The sequence below is a fragment of the Siphateles boraxobius genome, unplaced genomic scaffold (genome assembly GCF_051911475.1).
Source record: "Siphateles boraxobius isolate OS27281-9 unplaced genomic scaffold, OSU_SipBor_1 6, whole genome shotgun sequence".
NCBI classification, from domain to species: domain Eukaryota; kingdom Metazoa; phylum Chordata; class Actinopteri; order Cypriniformes; family Leuciscidae; genus Siphateles; species Siphateles boraxobius.
In genome coordinates, this window is record NW_027509186.1 from 36,965,907 (window position 1) to 36,987,773 (window position 21,867).

Genomic DNA, 21,867 nt, shown 5'->3' on the forward strand with positions numbered 1-21,867 from the left:
GCGCAGAAGAGGATGCGCGAGAGCACTCGATTTGTTTTATTTCGTCTCTCTTTTTTCTTTTTGTTGTTTCCTTCGACGTTATATAATGGTCGATTACATTATGATCCCCTGTAAGTGTATGTCATTGTTATGTTAATGTTCTTGTTGAAACTTTAACCAGCTGAAGCTGAAAGTGACGCTGTTAGCTATCGTGAATGAAGGACAAATGTAGAATATTTTCTTCGGATGTCGTATATTTCCAGTCTGCAGGTCAGAGATGTTATATTTATAATGTAAGAATTGATCTATGTGTTGCCTAAATGTTCATTGTTCGTAGTGTAACGTACAGCGAATTACATATAGCCTAGTCATTATTTTGATCAGCCTCTATTCAGTCTGTACATATTGTGTATGATTTCTGTTATCTTTGTTAGATTTCTGTTTAAGCCATGTATTATTTGAAAATTTTAACCTGTCACTAGTTTTATCCTTATTAAATCTGGATTCCTAAAAAAACTAACAACCTTCTTATAGAGCTGTTTATGACCATATCAGTGCTCTAGCCTATATTTTCAAAATCAAAAACATGCATTTAATTTAAGAGGTGTAATTATTAAAGTATTTCAATATGAACTCAGTAACCTTGAATTTGGCAGATCTGGGATCATCTGAGCTTCAAAGCTGCACACATTCACTCCGTGTGGAAAAAGTTTAAAATACAGATCTCAATAATCATCTGCACCTTCACTCTGGAGAAAAGCCATTCAACTGTGATGAGTGTGGTAAAAAGTTATTTTTTATAATCTAAAATTTCACCTGAAAACACTGACATGAAAAATCATGTGTGTTGTGAATGTGGGAGGAGCTTTACTGCAGCTAAACAACTGAAACAGCACCAAAACATTCATTAAAAAAAACATATGCTCATATTGTTACAAAGGTTTGTCTGAACTGAAATCACGAGCGACTTCATACTGGAGAGAAGCCATACCTCCAAAACCGTAGGCTACTCATTCAGATAAAAACTTATGGATTAGCATATGTTTACTTCAAATATCTTTAGAGAGAAAAGTTTTTGTTGTATTTTTACCCAAAATAGGACGATATGAGCATTATGGAACGCTAAACTCTCTCATGTAATTTATTTCGTTCATACTCGACACCGGAGGGCGCCCTCGTGCAGAAACTCCACAAGTGAGACCCATAGAAATAATAAACTTTTGAAGTTCCAGGAAATCCTTAAAATGGACAAAGACATCCAGCTATTGCTTTAGCTAAATAAATAAATGCAAATAGGGATGTAAGTGGAACCTCTTCGTCAACTGGGCTCTTCTCACCAAGAAGACCCCCGGAGAGTGTCGTGCTTTCCTTCCTTCAAGAAGGGTTGGAGCGAAGGCTGTCTCCCTCCACCCTAAAAGTATACATTGCCGCTATTGCCGCACACTATGTTACAGTGGAAGGTAAGTCCGTAGGAAAGCACGACCTGATCGTCAGGTTCCTGAGGGGAGCGAGGAGACTGAATCCTCCTCGCCCTCCTCTTGTTCCCTCTTGGGACCTCTCAGTGGTTCTAAATGCCCTGCAGAGTGCTCCCTTTGAGCCTTTGAAATCAGTGGAGCTTAAGTTCCTGTCAATGAAGACAGCACTCCTGGCTGCATTGGCCTCCATCAAGAGGGTAGGGGACCTGCACACATTCTCCATTGAAGAAGCGTGCCTGGAATTCGGGCCGGCTTACTCTCACGTGATCCTGAGACCCCGGCCTGGATATGTGCCCAAGGTTCCTACCATTCCTTTCCGGGACCAGGTGGTGAACCTGCAAGCGCTGCCCCTGGAGGAGGCAGACCCAGCCTTGGCACTGCTCTGTCCAGTACGTGCTCTCCGCTCTGTCCAGTACGTGCGTTCCGCCCCTATGTAGACAGAACGCAGTGTTTCAGGACCTCAGACCAGCTTTTTGTCTGTTTTGGTGGGAAGCTGAAGGGAAAGGCTCTCTCACTGGAAAAGATAGTGGACGCCTTTGCTTTGGCATACCAGCAGCAAGGTCGACCGTGCCCCCTTGGTGTGACTGCCCACTCCCCGGAGTGTGGCGTCCTCTTGGGCTCTAGCGCATGGCGCCTCGCTAACAGACATCTGCAGAGCTGCAGGCTGGGCGACACCTAACACATTCGCCAGATTCTACTATCTCCGAGTGAAGCCAGTGTCCTCTCATGTACTCACTTCAACCAGCTAGTACTGGACCCACTCAGGTGTCTTCGCTTGCTCGCCATTCCACTCCACGGACTGGAAATGTGCGATATTCTCCTCAGGTGAGCTTCCCCGAAAGCCCTGAGTTCCTCCAGCACTCCTGACGTCGGCGCCAGTGTCTATTGCCTGCGCGTAAGCTAGGTGCCTCCCGTGTGCATGGTCCCTCCTCTGAGCGACCCCCACATGTGTATTTCCACTGTAAGCCTCTCTGAGCATGTGTCTTTCCCTTGGCAAGCCACCTTGCCACCCCTGGGGTTGAAATATTCCACCTGCGGCTGGACACCCCAGTGTTCTCCATATGCATCCCTTCGGGTCATATGTGTATTCTCTAAGTCCCCCCCCCCCCCCTCTGGGTTGGCAATAATTGCATATTTCCTATAAAGCTATGGGATATGCTCCCCAGTGTACCTTGGTATTCCTGTGCTAAATAGGAGTCCTTCGTCCGTGCCAGTATCACGACAGGGATCTCAGATTTAGGCAGGGCACTGGAAGACAGCCGAGAGGGTGGCGTGATTAGACTGGTAACCCCATTCGTCGTCATCCGACGTAACTCGGAGTGACAACGGAAGGGAACGTCTCGGTTACGTATGTAACCCTCGTTCCCTGCGTAGGGAACTGAGACGTTACGTCTTCCTGCCACTTCCGCTGTACCGCGGGGATCGCCTGAGTTCAGTCTCGGATCTTCAGCGAAGAAACATATCTGCATGTTGCCGGCGTCCTCCTTTTATACCCACGAGGTAAGGCGGAGATACGCAATGCAAATTCTGCAGACCCATGGCATTTCTTTGGCTCGTTTTGTATACTCGAAGTCGATAGGCTTTCTAAGCGAAACCCCATTCGTCGTCATCTGACGCAACGTCTCCCTTCCCTACTCAGGGAACGAGGGTTACATACGTAACCGAGACGTTTTTCTTTCCAAATGTTATAGATTACCAAAATCTATACTTAGAAATATTATAAAACAAATAAAACACCAAAAATATGTATACTTTTCCAATTTTAGGTCAATCAGTAAGATTTTATGGTGATTTATAAATTTGTCCATATTCGTGCAATGGGTATTCTGGATGTATAAGGGGTGGGGAGGGGTGGTGGTGGGTGGATGTCAACTTAAAAGGTTATTTAAGTAGTCAACAAAGATATAAATTACCTGAGACACAAACCTTTGTAAAAAAAAAATCATATTCTGGAGGTTTAAATTACTGGTCAAATTGACCCCAGTGGGTAAAAGATGTTATCGGATTTGAGGGTAACAGGAGGGTTAAATGAAATAACGTTAGCAATTATCAAATTTGAAATAACAAGTAAAAATGACATTATTATATGAAATACAATTATAATAAAATTCGAAGTTAAGAGGACAGTATTACTGTTCTGTTTTTATTTTTAAAACGGTGTGAAAAGTAAAAATTATCATCAAATATTCATCTTTGACCTGTCAAAGTTTCCTACAAGTCTCCACAGCAAGGATGCATAGATTTATGGGCGTGGTAAGCAGAAGAAAAATGAGTCTGCACATGCCCATAACCAGTAGCACATCTCGATGGGTAGCATGAATCGTCAGAACACCGGTAGTAGTTATATTATTAATTTACTACAAGTATGCTGCTAGTTCAGGCACACATTTATTTTCCTGTTGGTTCTTTGCTATGTTAATAAAATATATTGTACATTAATTCTTTATGGGTCATTACTTTGTACTTTTAAAGCAAAGTATTTACATTCACACACACACACACACACGCAAAAAGATTCAGATTCGATAATCGCTTTAGCATCGAATCGCAGCCCTCTGAATCGTAATCGAATCGAATCGTGAGGTGCTTAGAGATTCCCACCCCTATAAATCTCAAGAGTTTCATCTATGATTCTTCCTCAGTCTTGAGTCAACTCTCAGTCCCAAAGCCTCGCTAAAAAACAATCATTGCAATTTGGGCGCCAGACAGGTATACACATGCCAGAGAGAATTATATAATCATCCCAGATAGCTAAATAAAACCCACCCATTACATACAAAAAGGATAGCACGCGTGTCGGCTGAGCTCCACCTAAGCCTCGCGCCAGCCACAACTTAGCATCGCACCTGCCTCAAGATCTCGCATTGTTTAAATCTACCAGACACTCCGATTGATGCACCTGTACAAACAGACAGTGCAATCCTGCACTTATTTGTCATCTTATCTTATATTTTATTCGCTCTTTTCTGTCTTCTGTCTTTGATTTTTCCAGATCTGGCCCCATTATCACAATTCACACCTGCAGTGAAGCCCCTCCCTCAACAATTCACCAATAAATACTGGGAATATTCCCATCATCCTACAAGAGAAGGACAAACTCCAGGAGTAGCAGCTGAAATCTGTTTGACTGTTAAAGATGGAGTTTATTAAAGAGGAGATTGAAGACATGAGTGATCCAGAACCAACCAGAATAAAACATGAAGATATTGAGGAACAAATAGGTTGGTGTCCATTCGCAAAGTTTTCGCACCATTCCTCAGGAACTACAACTTCATTGATAAAATTATCCAACCATACGCTGGTTCTTCCCGGCTTAATCCAAAACCGACGCTCCATGTACGGTCGATACCGCCGCTATAGACAGGAATTGTCACAGATTGCTCAAATAATAGCTTGGCGCATGTAGGCAGTTATAGCATTGTAAAATGCTGAATTTACTTGCAGTAACGTAACTGGTAGTCCAGGCTGTTGTTGTATGTTTTCTTCCGTTGTATGACACCCAGAGAGCCAAGCGTGAGCCTCGGCGTCATCGTTTCTAAAGTCCTCCGTTTTGACCCGTCTTCACTAAAACGCCCTCCGGAGATTCAAAACGCAAAACGGGGTCGGCAGCGTTTCTAAACTTCTCCGTTTTAGGTCTTCGTTTTTGCCGTTTTAGTCTGGACGGGAGGTGCAAACGTAGCAAAAGGCCTCCGTTTCTAAACTAAAACGTATTAGTGTGGATGGGGCCTAAGAGTACAGATACTCCATTAAAATATTACTCCAGTAAAAGTATAAGCTAAAAGGGTTAGCTCACCCAAAGATGAAAATTCTGTCATTAATTACTCACCCTCATGTCGTTCCAAACCCGTAAAACTTTCGTTCATCTTGGTGTAGCATAGTATTTAAAATTAAGGAAAAATATAGCACCGATGCAGAGCTGGAAGAACAAAAACAGCAGAGATAGAATGTACATGAGGAACAGAAAGGTTCAAATGTACATGTAGGGTTAACTCAAAATGAAATGAAGTTCTGATGAGAACGAACACAGGATGAACAAAAATACACTTATTTCTGATCCTGGAGGAAGAAAGATTAGTACAATGCTAACCCTGGTAATAAAGGAATTGAAATGGCACAACATTACACACAATTTTATAAAGTTGTCGCACACGGGACTTGAACCCATAGTCTCTGGGTCAGGGGCGTGTCACTCATATCATTGCAACACTGGGAAGAAGTGTTCACAAAGATGCAGAACTTCCATAGTAAGTTCTGTAAGAAGTAAGAATCAACTCAAAATGAAGATTTAATATATAAATGCACTTTTTGTTATATTTAATAAGTTCAGATTAGATAATTCTCAGTAGTAACTTTTACAAATAACCAATTAGTATGCTAAGCTAACCTAGCACAAGACAAGAGATCAGATCTCATGACCTGTAGGTGGCGCTGTTCCCAAATTTGGCATGGACTTGTGTTGCCAAAAAGTACTGAATTCGGTACCAAGTCGGTACTGAAATTTTAAAAATGTGGCACTGTTGAGTGGAATCGTAAACACGTCTGATTGCTCACTGTGCTATCGCGCTCATCAAATATGTCTGTGATTGGCTACAATGATCAGTGCTTCAAAAACATGTTGTAAATATACATCAATGACGCTCTTCACTGAGCACTTACACAAATACACACGTATGAAAGCAGGCGTCCGGTCCGCTGATAGACGCCCCTGCTTGCAAAACACTTTCAGACACTTTCGTGTGTTCTCAAACGACTCCCGTGCATTGATCATTATAGCCAATCACAGACATATCTGATGAGTGCGTGAACACAAAGGCCAATCAGAGTTGTTTACGATTTCGCTCAACAGTGCTCAAAGCGTCACATTTTTTAAATTTCAGTACTGGAAATTGGTACCAACACTAGCATGGACCCTCAGATTATGGTTCCGATGAAGCGTACCAATTTTCGTTTTGGTTGATCAAAGTTTGGCCGGGAGAGCCTCTTAACCAATTCTGGGTCGACCTAAAATTAATAAAATTAAATGCATAACTTTTTTCACCAGTAGGTTATAAAACCTTTGCACATCAAAGATACTTTATACAGACAGGTGTCTTCTTTTCTGCTAAGTGATTTTGATTTTAACATTTAACCTCATTGAACTGATTCTAACTGTATAATATGTTTATTTTAGACCAGATGAACGTGAAGGAGCAAAGACCGAAACTAAATGACATTAAGAAACACTGCGACTGCAAAATTCAAGAAAGAAAAGCCAAAAAGCTGCACTCCTGCTCACAGTGTGGAAAGAGTTTCCAAAAAAAAGCGAAGCTTAACAGACACATGAGAATTAATACTGGAGAGAAACCGTATACATGCACTCATTGTGGAAGAAGTTTTTCTCAAGCATCAGATCTCAGTGTTCATCGGCTCTGTCACTCTGGAGAAAAAACATTTAACTGTGATAAGTGTGGTAAAGATTTTAAGTCATCATCAAATCTTACGCAACACCAGAAAGTTCATTCAGATGAGAAGCCCTATGTGTGTTCTCTCTGTGGAAAGAATTTTTTAAGACTGGACAATTTTAAACATCACCAGAAAACACATGATTTAGTGAGAGATCATGTGTGTTGTGACTGTGGGAAGAGCTTTACTACATCTACCCAACTGAAACAGCACCAGAGAATTCATACTGGAGAAAGACCGTACCACTGTACTCAGTGTGGAAAGAGTTTCACAAATAAAGGAGACCTTAACAAACATACAAGAATTCACACTGGAGAAAAACCGTTTACATGCACTCAGTGTGGAAAGAGTTTCATAAATAAAGGAGACCTTAACAAACACACAAGAATTCATACTGGAGAAAAACCGTATACATGCACTCAGTGTGGAAAGAGTTTTTCTCGAGCATCAACTCTCAATAATCATCTGCTCGTTCACTCTGGAGAAAAACCATTCAACTGTGATCAGTGTGGTAAAGATTTTAATTCGTCATCAAATCTTATGCAACACCTGAAAGTTCATTCAGATGAGAGGCCTTATGTGTGTTCTCTCTGTGGAAAGAGTTTTTTAAGGCTGGACAATTGTAAACATCACCAGAAGACACATGATGAAGTGAGAGATCATGTGTGTTGTGACTGTGGGAAGAGCTTTACTAGAGATGACCATCTGAAAATGCACCAAAGAATTCATACTGGAGAAAAACCTTACAAGTGCTCATATTGTGACAAGAGTTTCACTCTGTCTGGAAACCTGAAATCACACGAGCGACTTCATACTGGAGAGAAGCCGTACCACTGTCCTCAGTGTGAGAAGAGTTTCAAACATTTATCAAGCCTTTACAATCATAAGAAAAAATGTTGCACATGAGCAACAATCGTTTTAATGCCAAATACTTCACAAGTAAACTGAGATAAAAAAAAGTGAAAGGCTTGAGATTTGAAGCTTCACCAGTCAACTACTCTTACAGTGTAAATAATATCATTTTATTTCTGTCAGGACTTATTGTTTTCTAAATAAGTCTCTATTGAATTGGATATATTCATGTTATTTTCTTATTTAATAAATGTACTAAATTGTCTTCTGATAGTACTCTCAATTATAAGAAATATAAACAGAAACAACATCTTGTCTCGAAAGATCTATTTAAATGAACACAGAGAATGAGGTAGATTGTTTTAACAACATTAATGAGTTTAAAAATTATATATCAATACTGTGATAAATATGGTTGGGGTGTACAGTATTATTGTCAATCAAATTATCAGGACTTGTATCATACAAAGTTAATTTTTATCTTTCATTATTGACTGCTGTAGAACAATAAAGTACCACAGCTTCAGTTAACAAAATGTGGTGGATGTAGATAGAAAATAATATAACCTACAGTATACAAACATTAAACAATAAACAAACTGTTGATCATTTATATTATTTACAGATGGTGTTAGAAACACTTATTCATTCAGAAACCAAACAGAATGTCTACGAAAATGCAGTGAGAACAAAAGCCAAAAACTCTTTCACATCATCAGTGTAGAACACAGAAAAAGAACTTTAAAGAACTCTTAAGAATTCACACTGGAGAGAAACGGTTCACCTGCTGTCCGTGTGGAAGAGTTTCAAATGGGTCAATCATCATCTGCCAATTCAATCTGTGATCATTGTGGTAAAGACTTTACTTTAACATCAAATCTGAAAAACAGTTGATAGTTTATGCAGATGAAAGGTCTAAAGTGTGTTTGTTCGTTTTGTGGAAGTGGAGTTTTTCACTGCTGGACTCACCATTGGTCTAGACTGGGCTCTGTCCAGTAGGGCTCCATGTTTACCCATTTGCATTTGTTTTATTTGTTTATTTATTTGCAAGTCAGAAATGATTAGCCCAATTTCCACTGTCAGTCCTGTGTGAGCCAGGACTATTAACATATATCAAATGAGATTTTATTGTTGTTTCACATAAAAGAACATGTATTTATTCAATTGTGTTTGCTCCTGTTTATTTGTGGTCACAGGACTGCACAAAACAACTCTCTTTCAACTTTCTTTTTAGTGTAATTTATCTCTCTCCTGTCGATGTGTGTGTGTTAGTCTTTTTGGTTACAGGTTAAGAAACTACTGGCATTATTGAAAATTGACCGAGTTGTTGTTCTGGACATGCTGGCGCCCAGCCACCCAAATCTGCAAACTGCGAGCCGAACTTCAGGAGCCGAGTGTCAGCTGCATAATCGATGGAGATATGCTTCAGACTATCTGTATATGTGTGGAAAATTACTATGTTTATCTATTTCTTAGCCAATGAGAACCATTCAACCTGAAGCAAGGACGTAGCTTAGACTTTGTTGAAGGGTATAATTGCTGTGATCTTTATAACTGTAAGTGGGGCGGCCTACAAACTCCTTGTGAGTATTGAAGCTGACTTCTGCTGATGAAACTGCAAACTATCTTCAGTAAAACTTTTCTTCAATTTATTATAATTCTGACTTATGGTCTGCCTGTGCTCATTCCTGCTCACTGGTCTCAACCCCATCACACAAGCACAGTTGTCCGGGGAGGCACCTTGAGGGAGTTTCGCCACGTTTGTGGAGTGGGTGCTGGTTTCCTGCGGATCTGCATTCACTGTCGAGGACACCGCCAGTCCCCCTCCCAACCCAGTGTCCAGCCCAGTACCACCCCGCTACGAGGAACGACAGTTTGTCGACCGCAGACGGAGAGAGCACTTGGCCGCGATGTCGGAGCCCGTGCCAGAAGGAGCGATCGAGCCTGACATTATACTCGGCCTGAGTGGACCCCGTCTGACTTGGTGTTTGAGGCGACCTACTCATCCACTCAGCCTCCTTTCAGTGGTGCGGCTACCCCTCGGACCCGCTGCGAGCCATCGCCGCCTGGATGTCAGAAGCCCGTGGCTCCTCCTCCTGCCTCTAAGGGCTTCGCTCCACCTCGACCCGTCGCCCTGGCTCCTGCGTCCACATTCCTTCCTCCCTCTACTCCGGAGGGGACCTTCGGCCTTGCTTGGCTCCCTCGGTACGGGGGATCCTGCCGTCCCCATGGTGACATTGCACTTCCTTACACCATGGCTCCTCCCTCCTGCGACGCCGTCATGGAGTGTTTCCCTGGCTGTGGCCTGGGTCTCCATCCGCACACCCCTGTTCAAGGCCATCCCCTGGTTATTTCCACCACTCTGGACTCTCTGTTCATTCATCCCTCTCCTGGATTTCCGCCCTCCACCAAAACCTCCTCTATCCATCTGTCGGCGCGAGGCCGCGCCTTTCCGGGAGGGGGCGTACTGTCACACACACTGGTTGGACTTAGTTTTCAGTTTGCTCCTTTTTTCTGAGTTCGTTTGTTGTCGAACTGAGCCTGACATCATACCTGAGCCTGAGGGGCCCCCTCCTGACCAGGGGCCCTTTCAATCAGGAGGTTCAACCAACTCTGAGTTAAAACTTGAACTCTGAGTTGACTTATCCTGAGATGGGAAACTCTGAGTTTTCGGTTTCATAACAGCTGAAATTAGTAAGTTCAATCAACTCTAAGTTGACTGACTCTGAGTTAAGCGCGTGCACCACAACTATAAAAAGCCATTATCAATGGAGCGCAGATATTATGAGTCACCATGGTAACAGCGCCAGACAAAAAGAGGTCTGCATATTTCTCACCAGCAGTACGCAAACTTTTTTTTTAAGCAACAGGGCAGCAGCGGCGATCGAGAGAGTTAGTTTGGGAGAAAATAGTTGCTCGAGTCAATGCGTAAGTTTACATTTTAATTACTGTTATACAGTGTTGGGTGTAATTACCAAGTAATCTAAATACTGTAATTTAATTAAAGGGATTACTCTTAATTCTTCTGTAATATAAAGTAAAATATGATGTCATTGCATTAAATACTGCATAGACTATAGAACAATTCTGTATAAAACAATAGTGGATTTAACAACGTTTTTTAAAGGTATATTTTTAATGTAACCTCTCTCTACACACTCAATTCAAGAATAATTCATGCAATTGTATATTGTTAGTTTGAAAGCATTAAAAGTGCAGTTTATTTTCTCTTTTTGTATTGTTCAAGTGGTTGAGGTTGATATGGGATTTTTTAAGTAATTAGTAATAAGTAGACCAATACTTTCTAGAGATAGTAATTAATCCAGAGATTAATCTAATTACACTGTTGAAGATGTCATTTGTAGTTAGTAATTAATAACCATTTTAGAGTAACTTATCCAACTGCTATAATATCAGAGGTGAAACTGGAAGAACAGTATGTTATTTAACCTAATTTTAATTTTCATGTGGGTGCAATCCTGCAGGAATTTAAAGAACATGGCAGCAGCTGTAAATGAAATATAAAAACATAATTCAATCAGGTAAGGCTTGAGCATATCATGGATGTAGGCTACCTGACTTTACAAACATTTGACATATTAAATAACTAAATAGCATCCAGTGTCTAGCAGTGCAGCAGGATTTTTGACATAGGTCTGATTAACACAATTAAATGTTCATTCTCATTTGACTTCTACTCAGCCAACAGAAAGAAGGAAGAGGCTTGAGGAGATGGAGATGGAGATGCAGTGGAGATGGAGATGCAGAGGAGATGGAGATGCAGAGGAGATGGAGATGCAGAGGAGATGGAGATGCAGAGGAGATGTAGAGGAGATGGAGATGCAGAGGAGATGGAGATGCAGAGGAGATGGAGATGGAGATGGAGATGCAGAGGAGATGGAGATGCAGAGGAGATGGAGATGCAGAGGAGATGGAGATGCAGAGGAGATGGAGATGGAGATGCAGAGGAGATGGAGATGGAGATGCAGAGGAGATGGAGATGGCCCTGAGCCTGAATGCTGGAAGGCCATTGGCTGAGGGAATTCCTGGAGGGACTTCATCAGAGCCAGTCACTCCCGAAGATTCAAGTGCCTTCATAAAATGTAAGAGGTCTGCATATGTGTTATCTTTTATATAGGCTGTTTTTGATATTTCCATATATTTTACTTTGGGTTGGTTTTTTTGTTGCTTCCAACAGATTCTGATGTTAATATCTTTCTTTTGGAGCCTCCTGTCCCAACAGAACCCCCGACAGTTGTAAGTAGCCTACTCAATACACCAGAAATTATGACAAATAGTATTATAAAATGTGCTCAACCAAATGGTCATCTTCACAGGACGATAGGGATGAAGAAACAGTTTCTGCTGCCACAGAGAGGCCTACAGGGGAAATGTTAATATTATGTGTCTACACATCAAACAATCTACACATTCACATTTCTTCACATTATTTATGTGGAGTAGCCTATAGAATCTAAGTTTATATCTAAGTATAAATGGATATTCTTATCTCTCCCCCGTCACCAGAGTGTGGAAGAACAGCAGGAGGAAGGTCCATCAACTTCTGGTGCACAGATGAACACAGTTCAGTGATTTTCAGTGAATGCCACAGTTTAATTCTGTAGAATTTGTTTAGAACTACATGATGTAACTCTAATCTACTGTATTTTCAGTTGCCAGTTAAGAAATTATATAGACTTCATCTTATTAAAAAAATTGGGGGGAAAAACAGCAATGAATAAATGTACCGAAAGAATGAATGAGGTGTTTAAACACTGTTTCCTCTTTAAAAAAGCGGGAGGAAAGCGCAAGAAACTCTGGGTTTACGGAAATAAACCTGCTCCCGACCAGGTTAGGTTCACTGAGTAAGTTACCATAGTAACTGACTCTGAGTATAAGTTACCTCTCTTTTACAAAAACATTACAAAGTGTTGTAGCTACTTTCTTCCCTTTTGATGTAACATTAGAAAAAGTCCACTTAATGCACATGCTTCAGCCACTTGCTTGGGAACACATAAAAGTGTTGGTGTATTGTTTAATACTGCACAAAAGAGGAAAACACAATTTCATTACAATGAAGTGCACTGGGGGGAAATGTGATCAATAACTCATGGCAACATATTTTTTTTACATTAACTATGTAGTTTCACAGTCACACATGTAGACTTTCACAAGTCAAAGCAATTCATTGCTACTCAAGGTTTAACAGCTGATATGACTGGACAGCCATTTGGATTATAGGCTTACTTAATTTAATGCAGCAACAAATTATTTTACAGTGTACTAGGATCATTTAAAGTTCATTTACCAGCAGTGAAGGTGTTCTGCTCCTGGCCTCGGGCTGTGGGTCTGAGGAAGAGCTGAACCCAGGGATGCCCTCCACAAGGTTCACACTCAACCCAAGGGTCAGCTCTTCTGCCTGGGTATAACGTGGGGGTGCAGGACCACCACCTGTTTGTTTTATTTTCTTTTTTTTCTCAGCCTTTTTCTTGGTTGCTTTTATAAACAGGCAAACGTTTATTAACAGTGCCTTTTTAAAAGAGATTAGTTAGTACAAATTACTATTATGTAGAATATTCTAGTACTTCACTTTTACTTTTTCCCATGTTCTAGTAGTGGGTGGTGACTCTGACATTACAATGAACAAAGTTATTAATTATTTAGAAATTATTAAAATATCAAAGTATATACTTTTATAAGTGATAAAAACATCTAACTACAAACTTAATTTGTCTGCTACGTTTTACCAGCCCTCTCTCTTGGCTTTTGCACACTTTGAGGTGTTCCCTGGCGTTTTAATTAAGTTTTCAAATTCTGCATATCCTTCAAGCAATAACTCTTGCTCTTCTGTGGAGAAAAAAACCGAGCGCGCTTCTGCGCGCTTCAATGTTTCTACTATCGATACATATCCCCTTTTAACCCAGTGCATGAACGCGCAATTATCTCAGATAACTCAATCCAGCTACACTAATCATAACCGGCAGGAGTGTTCGAAGAACCTAATTAGCCGGATCATGATGACCACGATGATATTATCTTGGATGTCTCGTTTGATCTCGGATGTTTTAAGCAACGTACGAAGAACGGGCCCCTGGTGTATGAGTTTGTTTGTTGTTGTTTCACTCGTGTCATGGTTGTTAATTTGATTGTCATTCTCTTCAGCTGTGCACAACTCTTTATCATCAGTATTTAAGTTTATGTCTTTCACTCTTTAGTTGGTATTGTCTACGTTACGTGTGTGTGTATAGCTCTCTCTATTTTTGATATATGCCTTTGGATTAATTAAAGACTGGCGTTTCTCTTCATTGTCTTGTTTGTGTTGATCATCTACACAGTGATGTGACACAGACATCACCATAATGAACGAGGTATAAACTGGGAACCTTTGGAAACAAAGGAGCTTTACAGCAGTTCAGTTAAACATGATGGCTGTTATTTCTTTCTTTGGACAAGAACTGAACCAAAACCTTATTTTACATGCAGTTAATATTTAAATAATCCATATTCCTGACAGAGAATATATTTTCACTTAATTTAAATGTAATTAAAGTAATTCAGTATAAATTCTGTAACTTTTTGATTTTTCCAGATCTGGTCCTGTGGGCATCCGAGAAAAACATAATTTTAACCAGTGTTACAGAGCGTGTCATTGCGTCCCCTGTCACTGACGTCATATCCCCTCTACCCTGGATTTCCAGTTTGATTTAAAAACCATGGAAACAACAAAGACGCTTTAATGTATTATGTGTTTAATTAGACAGGTGAGCGAAACTAATCATTGTTATTTAGGTCAACACAGTTATTTTTATTGTTAAATTATTGGTTTTCTTTATTTTCCATGAGTACCATGTGTTTTACCATGACTCAAAGACAACACTATTTTGTCAGGATGGCTAACATATCATACATTCTAAAATTAATTGCATGTCATTAAGCAAACGTCATTTAGTCATCCAGCTTTTATTAATATGATATTCTAATATCGATCTAACTTACTGCATTTGCTCCCATGGCTCTCGGTCCGGCCTGCTTCATACCATCATGACGATAATAAAATTTGAATACACTCCACTACTTTTTAATAGTCAACATATTTTCAGCAGTCATCAAGCTTGTACACACTGGTCACAGACACAATGTACCTTTAATTTCCCCAGGCTTATTGCTTAAAACCTCCCACTGTCATCGTGTTTGCAGCCCATTTCAAGTTTGATTTTGACGTGACAAAAAGCGGTGGTATCTAAGTGGTTAAGTTGTTTACTTGCTTTTTAATTAGTCTGTCCAATAATGCCATCATTGTCTTTATTCAGGCAGATGAGAATGCACACGAAAACAAAAGGCAAGATTTATTTCACAACCAATCATATCCGATATACTATCCAAGGCATTGTCTCCTCTCACGTGACTTTTGATATGTGCAGCAGAAAAAACAATACTGTAACTGTTATCGAATGAAGGTAAATATATACAAGATCCATATATACATTCCATGTATAATTATTGTGTATGATTAATTAGGATTTGATTAGTCTGATTAGTGTATTTACTTTAACAGTGCGAAGATTTACTGAATGCGGCTCCTTTAAGAAATATGACACCACGCACACTGAGCATGCGCAGAAGAGGATGCGCGAGAGCCCTGTATTTGTTTTATTTCGTCTCTTTTTCTTTTTGTTGTTTCCTTTGACGTTATGTAATAGTCGATTACATTATGATCCCCTGTAAGTGTATGTTATTGTTATGTTAATGTTCTTGTTGAAACTTTCACCAGTTGATGCAAAAAGTGACGCTGTTAACGATCGTGAATGAAGGACAAATGTGGAATATTTCCAGTCTGCAGGTTAGAGATGTTATATTTATAATGTAAGAATTGATGTTTCTGTTGCCTAAAAGTACATTGTTCGTAGTGTAACGTACAGAGAATTAAATATAGTCGTCAATTTTGATCAACCTCTGTCTGTAGGCTATATTGTGTATGATTTCTGTTATTAGATTTCTGTTAAACTAGTAGGGCCTATATTATTTGAAAAAAATGTAACCTGACTTGTTTCATCCTTATTAAATCTGGATTCCCATAAAAATGAACAACCTTCATATAGAGCCGTTTGAAATGCGACTAATATATGACCATGCTCTATATTTTCAAAATCAAACACATGCTTTTAATTTAAGAAATGTAATTATTAAAGTATTTCACTATGAATTCAGTAACCGTCATCTGATCATCTGACTTCAAAGCTGCACATATTCTCCGTGTGGAAAAAGTTTCACATACAGATCGATCTTAATTATCATCTGCAACTTCACTCTGGAGAAAAGCCATTCAACTGTGATCAGTGGTTAAACGTTTTTTTTATTTTTTATTATCAAATCTAAAATGTCACCTGAAAACATACTGACATGAAAAATCATGTGTGTTGTGAATGTGGGAGGAGCTTTACTGCAGCTAAACAACTGAAACAGTACCAAAACATTCATTAAAAAAAAAACTTGCAAGTGCTCATATTGTAACAAAGGTAACCAAAACCATGAATTACACAGTAAATATACACCCATCTCATTTAACATTTTGGCATTCATCACTATTTATCTTTGCCTTTCTTCAGAAAAAAAATTAGTTTCTGAAAAAAAAAGTTTCTGAAATTTGTTTTATTTGACATCAATAATAAAACCGTCTTTTTTACTGCTCCACCAAGCCACCAATTTTGGAAGTATGTTGCAAAACTACATATGTAGCAGATTGTTTCTGGTCAGATGAACATGCCTCCCCAGTCTCTAAACCTCGCCCCTATATTCGTGTACTCTTCCCCCTTAATTGGTTCTCTCTTCCAATCCTGATGTTGTATACACTCACCTAAAGGATTATTAGGAACACCATACTAATACTGTGTTTGACCCCCTTTCGCCTTCAGAACTGCCTTAATTCTACGTGGCATTGATTCAACAAGGTGCTGAAGGCATTCTTTAGAAATGTTGGCCCATATTGATAGGATAGAAATTTGTCTAATTTGACACCATTACACCATCACCAGCAGCCTGCACAGTGGAAACAAGGCATGATGGATCCATGTTCTCATTCTGTTTATGCCAAATTCTGACTCTACCATCTGAATGTCTCAACAGAAATCGAGACTCATCAGACCAGGCAACATTTTTCCAGTCTTCAACTGTCCAATTTTGGATGAGCTCTTGCAAATTGTAGCCTCTTTTTCCTATTTGTAGTGGAGATGAGTGGTACCCGGTGGGAACTTCTGCTGTTGTAGCCCATCTGCCTCAAGGTTGTGCGTGTTGTGGCTTCACAAATGCTTTGCTGCATACCTCGGTTGTAACGAGTGGTTATTTCAGTCAAAGTTGCTCTTCTATCAGCTTGAATCGGTAGGCCCATTCTCATCTGACCTCTAGCATCAACAAGGCATTTTCGCCCACAGGACTGCTGCATACTGGATGTTTTTCCCTTTTCACACCATTCTTTGTAAACCCTAGAAATGGTTGTGCGTGAAAATCCCAGTAACTGAGCAGATAGTGAAATACTCAGACCGGCCCGTCGGGCACCAACAACCATGCCACGCTCAAAATTGCTTAAATCACCTTTCTTTCCCCTCATGACATTCAGTTTGGAGTTCAGGAGATTGTCTTGACCAGGACTACACCCCTAAATGCATTGAAGCAACTGCCATGTGATTGGTTGATTAGATAATTGCATTAATGAGAAATTGAACAGGTGTTCCTAATAGTCCTTTAGGTGAGTGTAGTTGGGAGGAGGAGAAAGAGAAAGTGAAAGTAAACAAAGGGCTGGAACAGAAAATATCATTACTGCAACAGGCTGCATAAAAATGACCAACCTAGAGCTGTTTTATATGCTACTAATATGTTACCATCAAATGCTCTATATTTGAACTAATGTAAAGGCACCATATGTGTTTGCTGTTAAAGTAATCCAGTATCAATTCGTTAACTTGTCTTTGATTTTTCCAGATCTGGTCCAATGATCACAGTTCACACCTGCAGTGAAGCCCCTCCCTCAACAATTCACCAATAAATACTGGGAATATTCCCATCATCCTACAAGAGAAGGACAAACTCCAGGAGTAGCAGCTGAAATCTGTGTGACTGTTAAAGATGGAGTTTATTAAAGAGGAGATTGAAGACATGAGTGATCCAGAACCATCCAGAATAAAACATGAAGATATTGAGGAACAAATAGGTTGGTGTCCATTCTTGATTCTTCAGTGTTGATTGTTGAATAATAAGCAGTAAAATTATGATAAATGATAGAGAAATTAATCTGAATGATCATAACCAGTGGTGGACAACGTACACAAATCAATACTTGACTAAAAGTACAGATTCTCTATTAAAATATTGCTCCCGTAAAAGTATAAAAGGGTTAGTTCACCCAAAGATGAAAATTCTGTCATTAATTACTCACCCTCGTGTCGTTCTAAACCCGCAAAACTTTCGTTCATCTTTGTAACACAAATGAAGATCTTTTTGATTAAATCTGAGCGATTCATGTCACTCCATTGACAGCTACGCAACTACCACTTTGACGCTTCATATATACATATTGATCTGCAAGTAAGAAAATTAACATTTTATTTTATTACCAAAACTTATACACTATCAAAACATTATATATATATATCAATTAAGCTTACTGATAGATGGTATGGGGGAGGGGTATAGCATAGTATTTAAACATGTATATGAGGAACAGAAAGGTTCAAATGTACATGTAGGATGGACTCTCAGATTATGGTTCCGATGAAGCGTTCCAATTTGGTTCTGTTTTTCATTTGCTTCAATATAGTGTACAGTCACATTGTTGGATAATGAAACATGAGATATCGTCGGAATCTACATAAACCAAGGAATTTAATGACACAAAATAAAAAAATAAAAATTGAACTATGTTTTCAAAAGTTATAAGTGTTTCTGAAAAAAAACCTTAGTACCTCACGAACACTAGGTGGCAAGGTGTTCAAACTTCTCAGGTCCCTTCAGGACAAAATTTTTAAAAAATGACCTCATGACCTGTTGGTGGCGCTGTTCCCAAATTTGGCATGCACCCTCAGATCATGGTTCCGATAAAGCGTACCAATTTTCGTTTCGATTAATCAACGTTTGACCGAGATACTGCCTCTGAACCCATTTTGGGTCAAGCTTGTTTCATTTCTATGCGGCTCAGTCCAAAGATCATCTGATCAGAGTTTGTACAAAATTTGACAAATTTTGAAGGAGGAGTAGCAAATAAACGGTATACTGTACTTTTCAAAATGGGCAGAGTCTTAAGATGTTGAATGTGATCAGCATGAAGAGCGGATTGAGGTAAACTAAATTTCATTTTTCTAGAACAAAGGATTCTGAAGTTATAGCTTTTAGAAAAGTGAATTTTTAAACTAGTGGTGGCGCTATAGAGTTGGTCCTAGGGACTGCAAAATTGGTTAAATAATAAAAAAAATACCATCTCTGCAACTGTGCCAAATTGTATCATTTTCTCATGTTCCATTCATATGGCTGCCATAGACTCCCATTCAGGAAGAAAAAATAATAGTGCAGAAAACTAACCGCTTCAATAGAGACTGCAGCCCCTTCGGGTTGACGAAGAATATAAAAACAGATGTCACAGGGCTGAATGCACCAGATTTTAAGAAGAGCAATATGCAAACATACTCGTTTTATATAATTTGGGGAAGATGCATGGGCATTCATTTCTGTTATTTTAATGTTGATGTTAAAAAGATGTTTTTTAACTAAAACCTACCCCGTTGAGACGGTGATGTGGACATTTTTGCATTCAAGCATTACAGTGGGCTTCCTTAACCTGTTAAGGTCGTAAACCCGGTACCGGGTGTGAATTGCGTTATTAAGATCGTTATTATGATCGCCCTTTAATATTTAAAGGTCCTGATGAAACATTAACAGTCATATGTGATATCATTACAAAGCTTAGATGTTTAGATGTAATTTAAATGTTTAAATTCCTCCACCCGCAACCGAAATACCGATCAAAAGTAAGTGTGATGATTATGATTTTGAATATTGATGGCATTGGTCAAATTTGATGAACAAACAGCTCACCCCTTTTACTGCAGATTTTGTTCAGAAACAAATATGATTTTCATTTATAATAATCAATCCTAAAATTAAGCATTTGTAACCTACTTTTCGGGCCATCGGTTGCGCTTGTACTCAAGTCTCGAGGATCTCTCGGTTCTTGGCTAATTTTCAGTCAGACTTGTGAATTCAGTTAACTGGAGACTTGCTCCAAATGGAAAATTATGATATTATGCTTTAGAATGTAGTAAAGTAAAAGTTTCTTGAAATAAAAATACTAAAGTACAAATACTTGACGAATGTACTTAAGTACTGTAACGAAGTAAAAATACTTTATTGCTGTCCACCACTTATCATAACCCAGTTTTAATCGTATTAACAAGTGAATCACAAAACATAAAAGATACTTTATACAGACAGGTGTCTTCTTTTCTGCTAAGTGATTTTGATTTTAACATTTAACCTCATTGAACTGATTCTAACTGCCTAATATATTTATTTTAGACAAGATGAAAGTGAAGGAGCAAAGACCGAAACTAAATGACATTAAGAAACACTGCGACTTCAAAATTCAAGGAAGAGAAGCCAAAAAGCTGCACTCCTGCTCACAGTGTGGAAAGAGTTTCCAAAATAAAGCAAAGCTTAACAGACACATGAGAATTCACACTGGAGAGAAACCGTATACATGCACTCAGTGTGGAAAGAGTTTCACACAAAAAGGAGACCTTAACAAACACATAAGAGTTCACACTGGAGAGAAACCGTATACATGCCCACATTGTGGAAAGAGTTTTTCTCAAGCATCAGGTCTCAGTGTTCATCGGCTCCGGCACTCTGGAGAAAAACCATTTAACTGTGACCAGTGTGGAAAAGATTTTATTTCATTATCAAATCTAAAACAACACATGAAAGTTCATTCAGATGAGAAGCCTTATGAGTGTTCTCTCTGTGGAAAGAGTTTTTCACGATTGGATTGTTTTAAACAGCACCAGAAAATGCACAATGAAGTGAGAGATCATGTGTGTTGTGACTGTGGAAAGAGCTTTACTACAACTGGTCATCTGAAGGAGCACCAAAGAATTCATACTGGAGAAAGACCTTACCACTGTATTCAGTGTGGAAAGAGTTTCACAAATAAAGGAGACCTTAACAAACACACAAGAATTCACACTGGAGAGAAACCATTTACATGCACTCAGTGTGGAAAGAGTTTTTCTCGAGCATCAACTCTCAGTAATCATCTGCTCGTTCACTCTGGAGAAAGACCATTTAACTGTGATCAGTGTGGTAAAGATTTTATTACATCATCAAGTATAAAACAACACCTGAAAGTTCATTCAGATGAGAGGCCTTATGTGTGTTCTCTCTGTGGAAAGAGTTTTTTAAGGCTGAACAGTTTTAAGCATCACCAGAAAACACATGATGAAGTGAGATATCATGTGTGTTGTGACTGTGGGAAGAGCTTTACTAGAGACGACCATCTGAAACTACACCAAAGAATTCATACTGGAGAAAGACCTTACACGTGCTCATATTGTGACAAGAGTTTCATTCATTCTGGAAACCTGAAATCACATGAGCGACTTCATACTGGAGAGAAGCCGTACCACTGTCCTCAGTGTGAGAAGAGTTTCAAACATTTATCAAGCCTTTACAATCATAAGAAAAACTGTTGCAAGTGAGCAACAATTGTTATCATGTCAAATACTTGACAAGTAAACTGTGAGATAAAAAAAAAAATTATCCTAAAAATTTATCTTGATCAATTTTGTAAATTTACTGGAAAAACTTGGAAATCTAGAAAGATTTGAAGCTTCACTAGTGCAGAGATGTTCACAAGTCTTTCATCTGGAGTCCGAGTCAAGTCTGGAGTCTTTTGTCACGAGTCGAGTCTCGAGTCATGCGATGCCTTACAAAAAAAAATCTCATCATTTTAGGTTGGTGTATGTTCTTGATTCTTCAATAATTCTATTAATTAATAATCACTATATGGATAATAAATAGGGGTGTGTCGAGATATTGTGCCACGAGATATTGTGAGTCTAAAATGTGACAAGCTGTC

General features: G+C 39.2%; 1 protein-coding gene and 1 pseudogene across 2 annotated transcripts in view; both read left to right on the forward strand.

Moving 5' to 3' along the window:
- Positions 1 to 140: 140 nt before the first annotated feature.
- Positions 141 to 21,545, forward strand: LOC143716525 (uncharacterized). Its single transcript, XM_077209078.1, has 5 exons — positions 141 to 249; positions 636 to 761; positions 4,447 to 4,675; positions 6,625 to 7,794; positions 20,310 to 21,545. The coding sequence occupies exons 3-5, from the start codon at positions 4,591 to 4,593 to the stop codon at positions 21,485 to 21,487; spliced, it is 2,433 nt and encodes an 810-aa protein (XP_077065193.1). The 5' UTR covers positions 141 to 249; positions 636 to 761; positions 4,447 to 4,590; the 3' UTR covers positions 21,488 to 21,545.
- The window catches only part of LOC143716526 (uncharacterized), an 89,893-nt pseudogene continuing 68,192 nt past the window's right edge, over positions 167 to 21,867 (forward strand). Inside the window, exon 1 of the transcript XR_013196004.1 lies at positions 167 to 249. The product of XR_013196004.1 is annotated as an uncharacterized LOC143716526 (transcript). The remainder of the gene's footprint in view (positions 250 to 21,867) is intronic.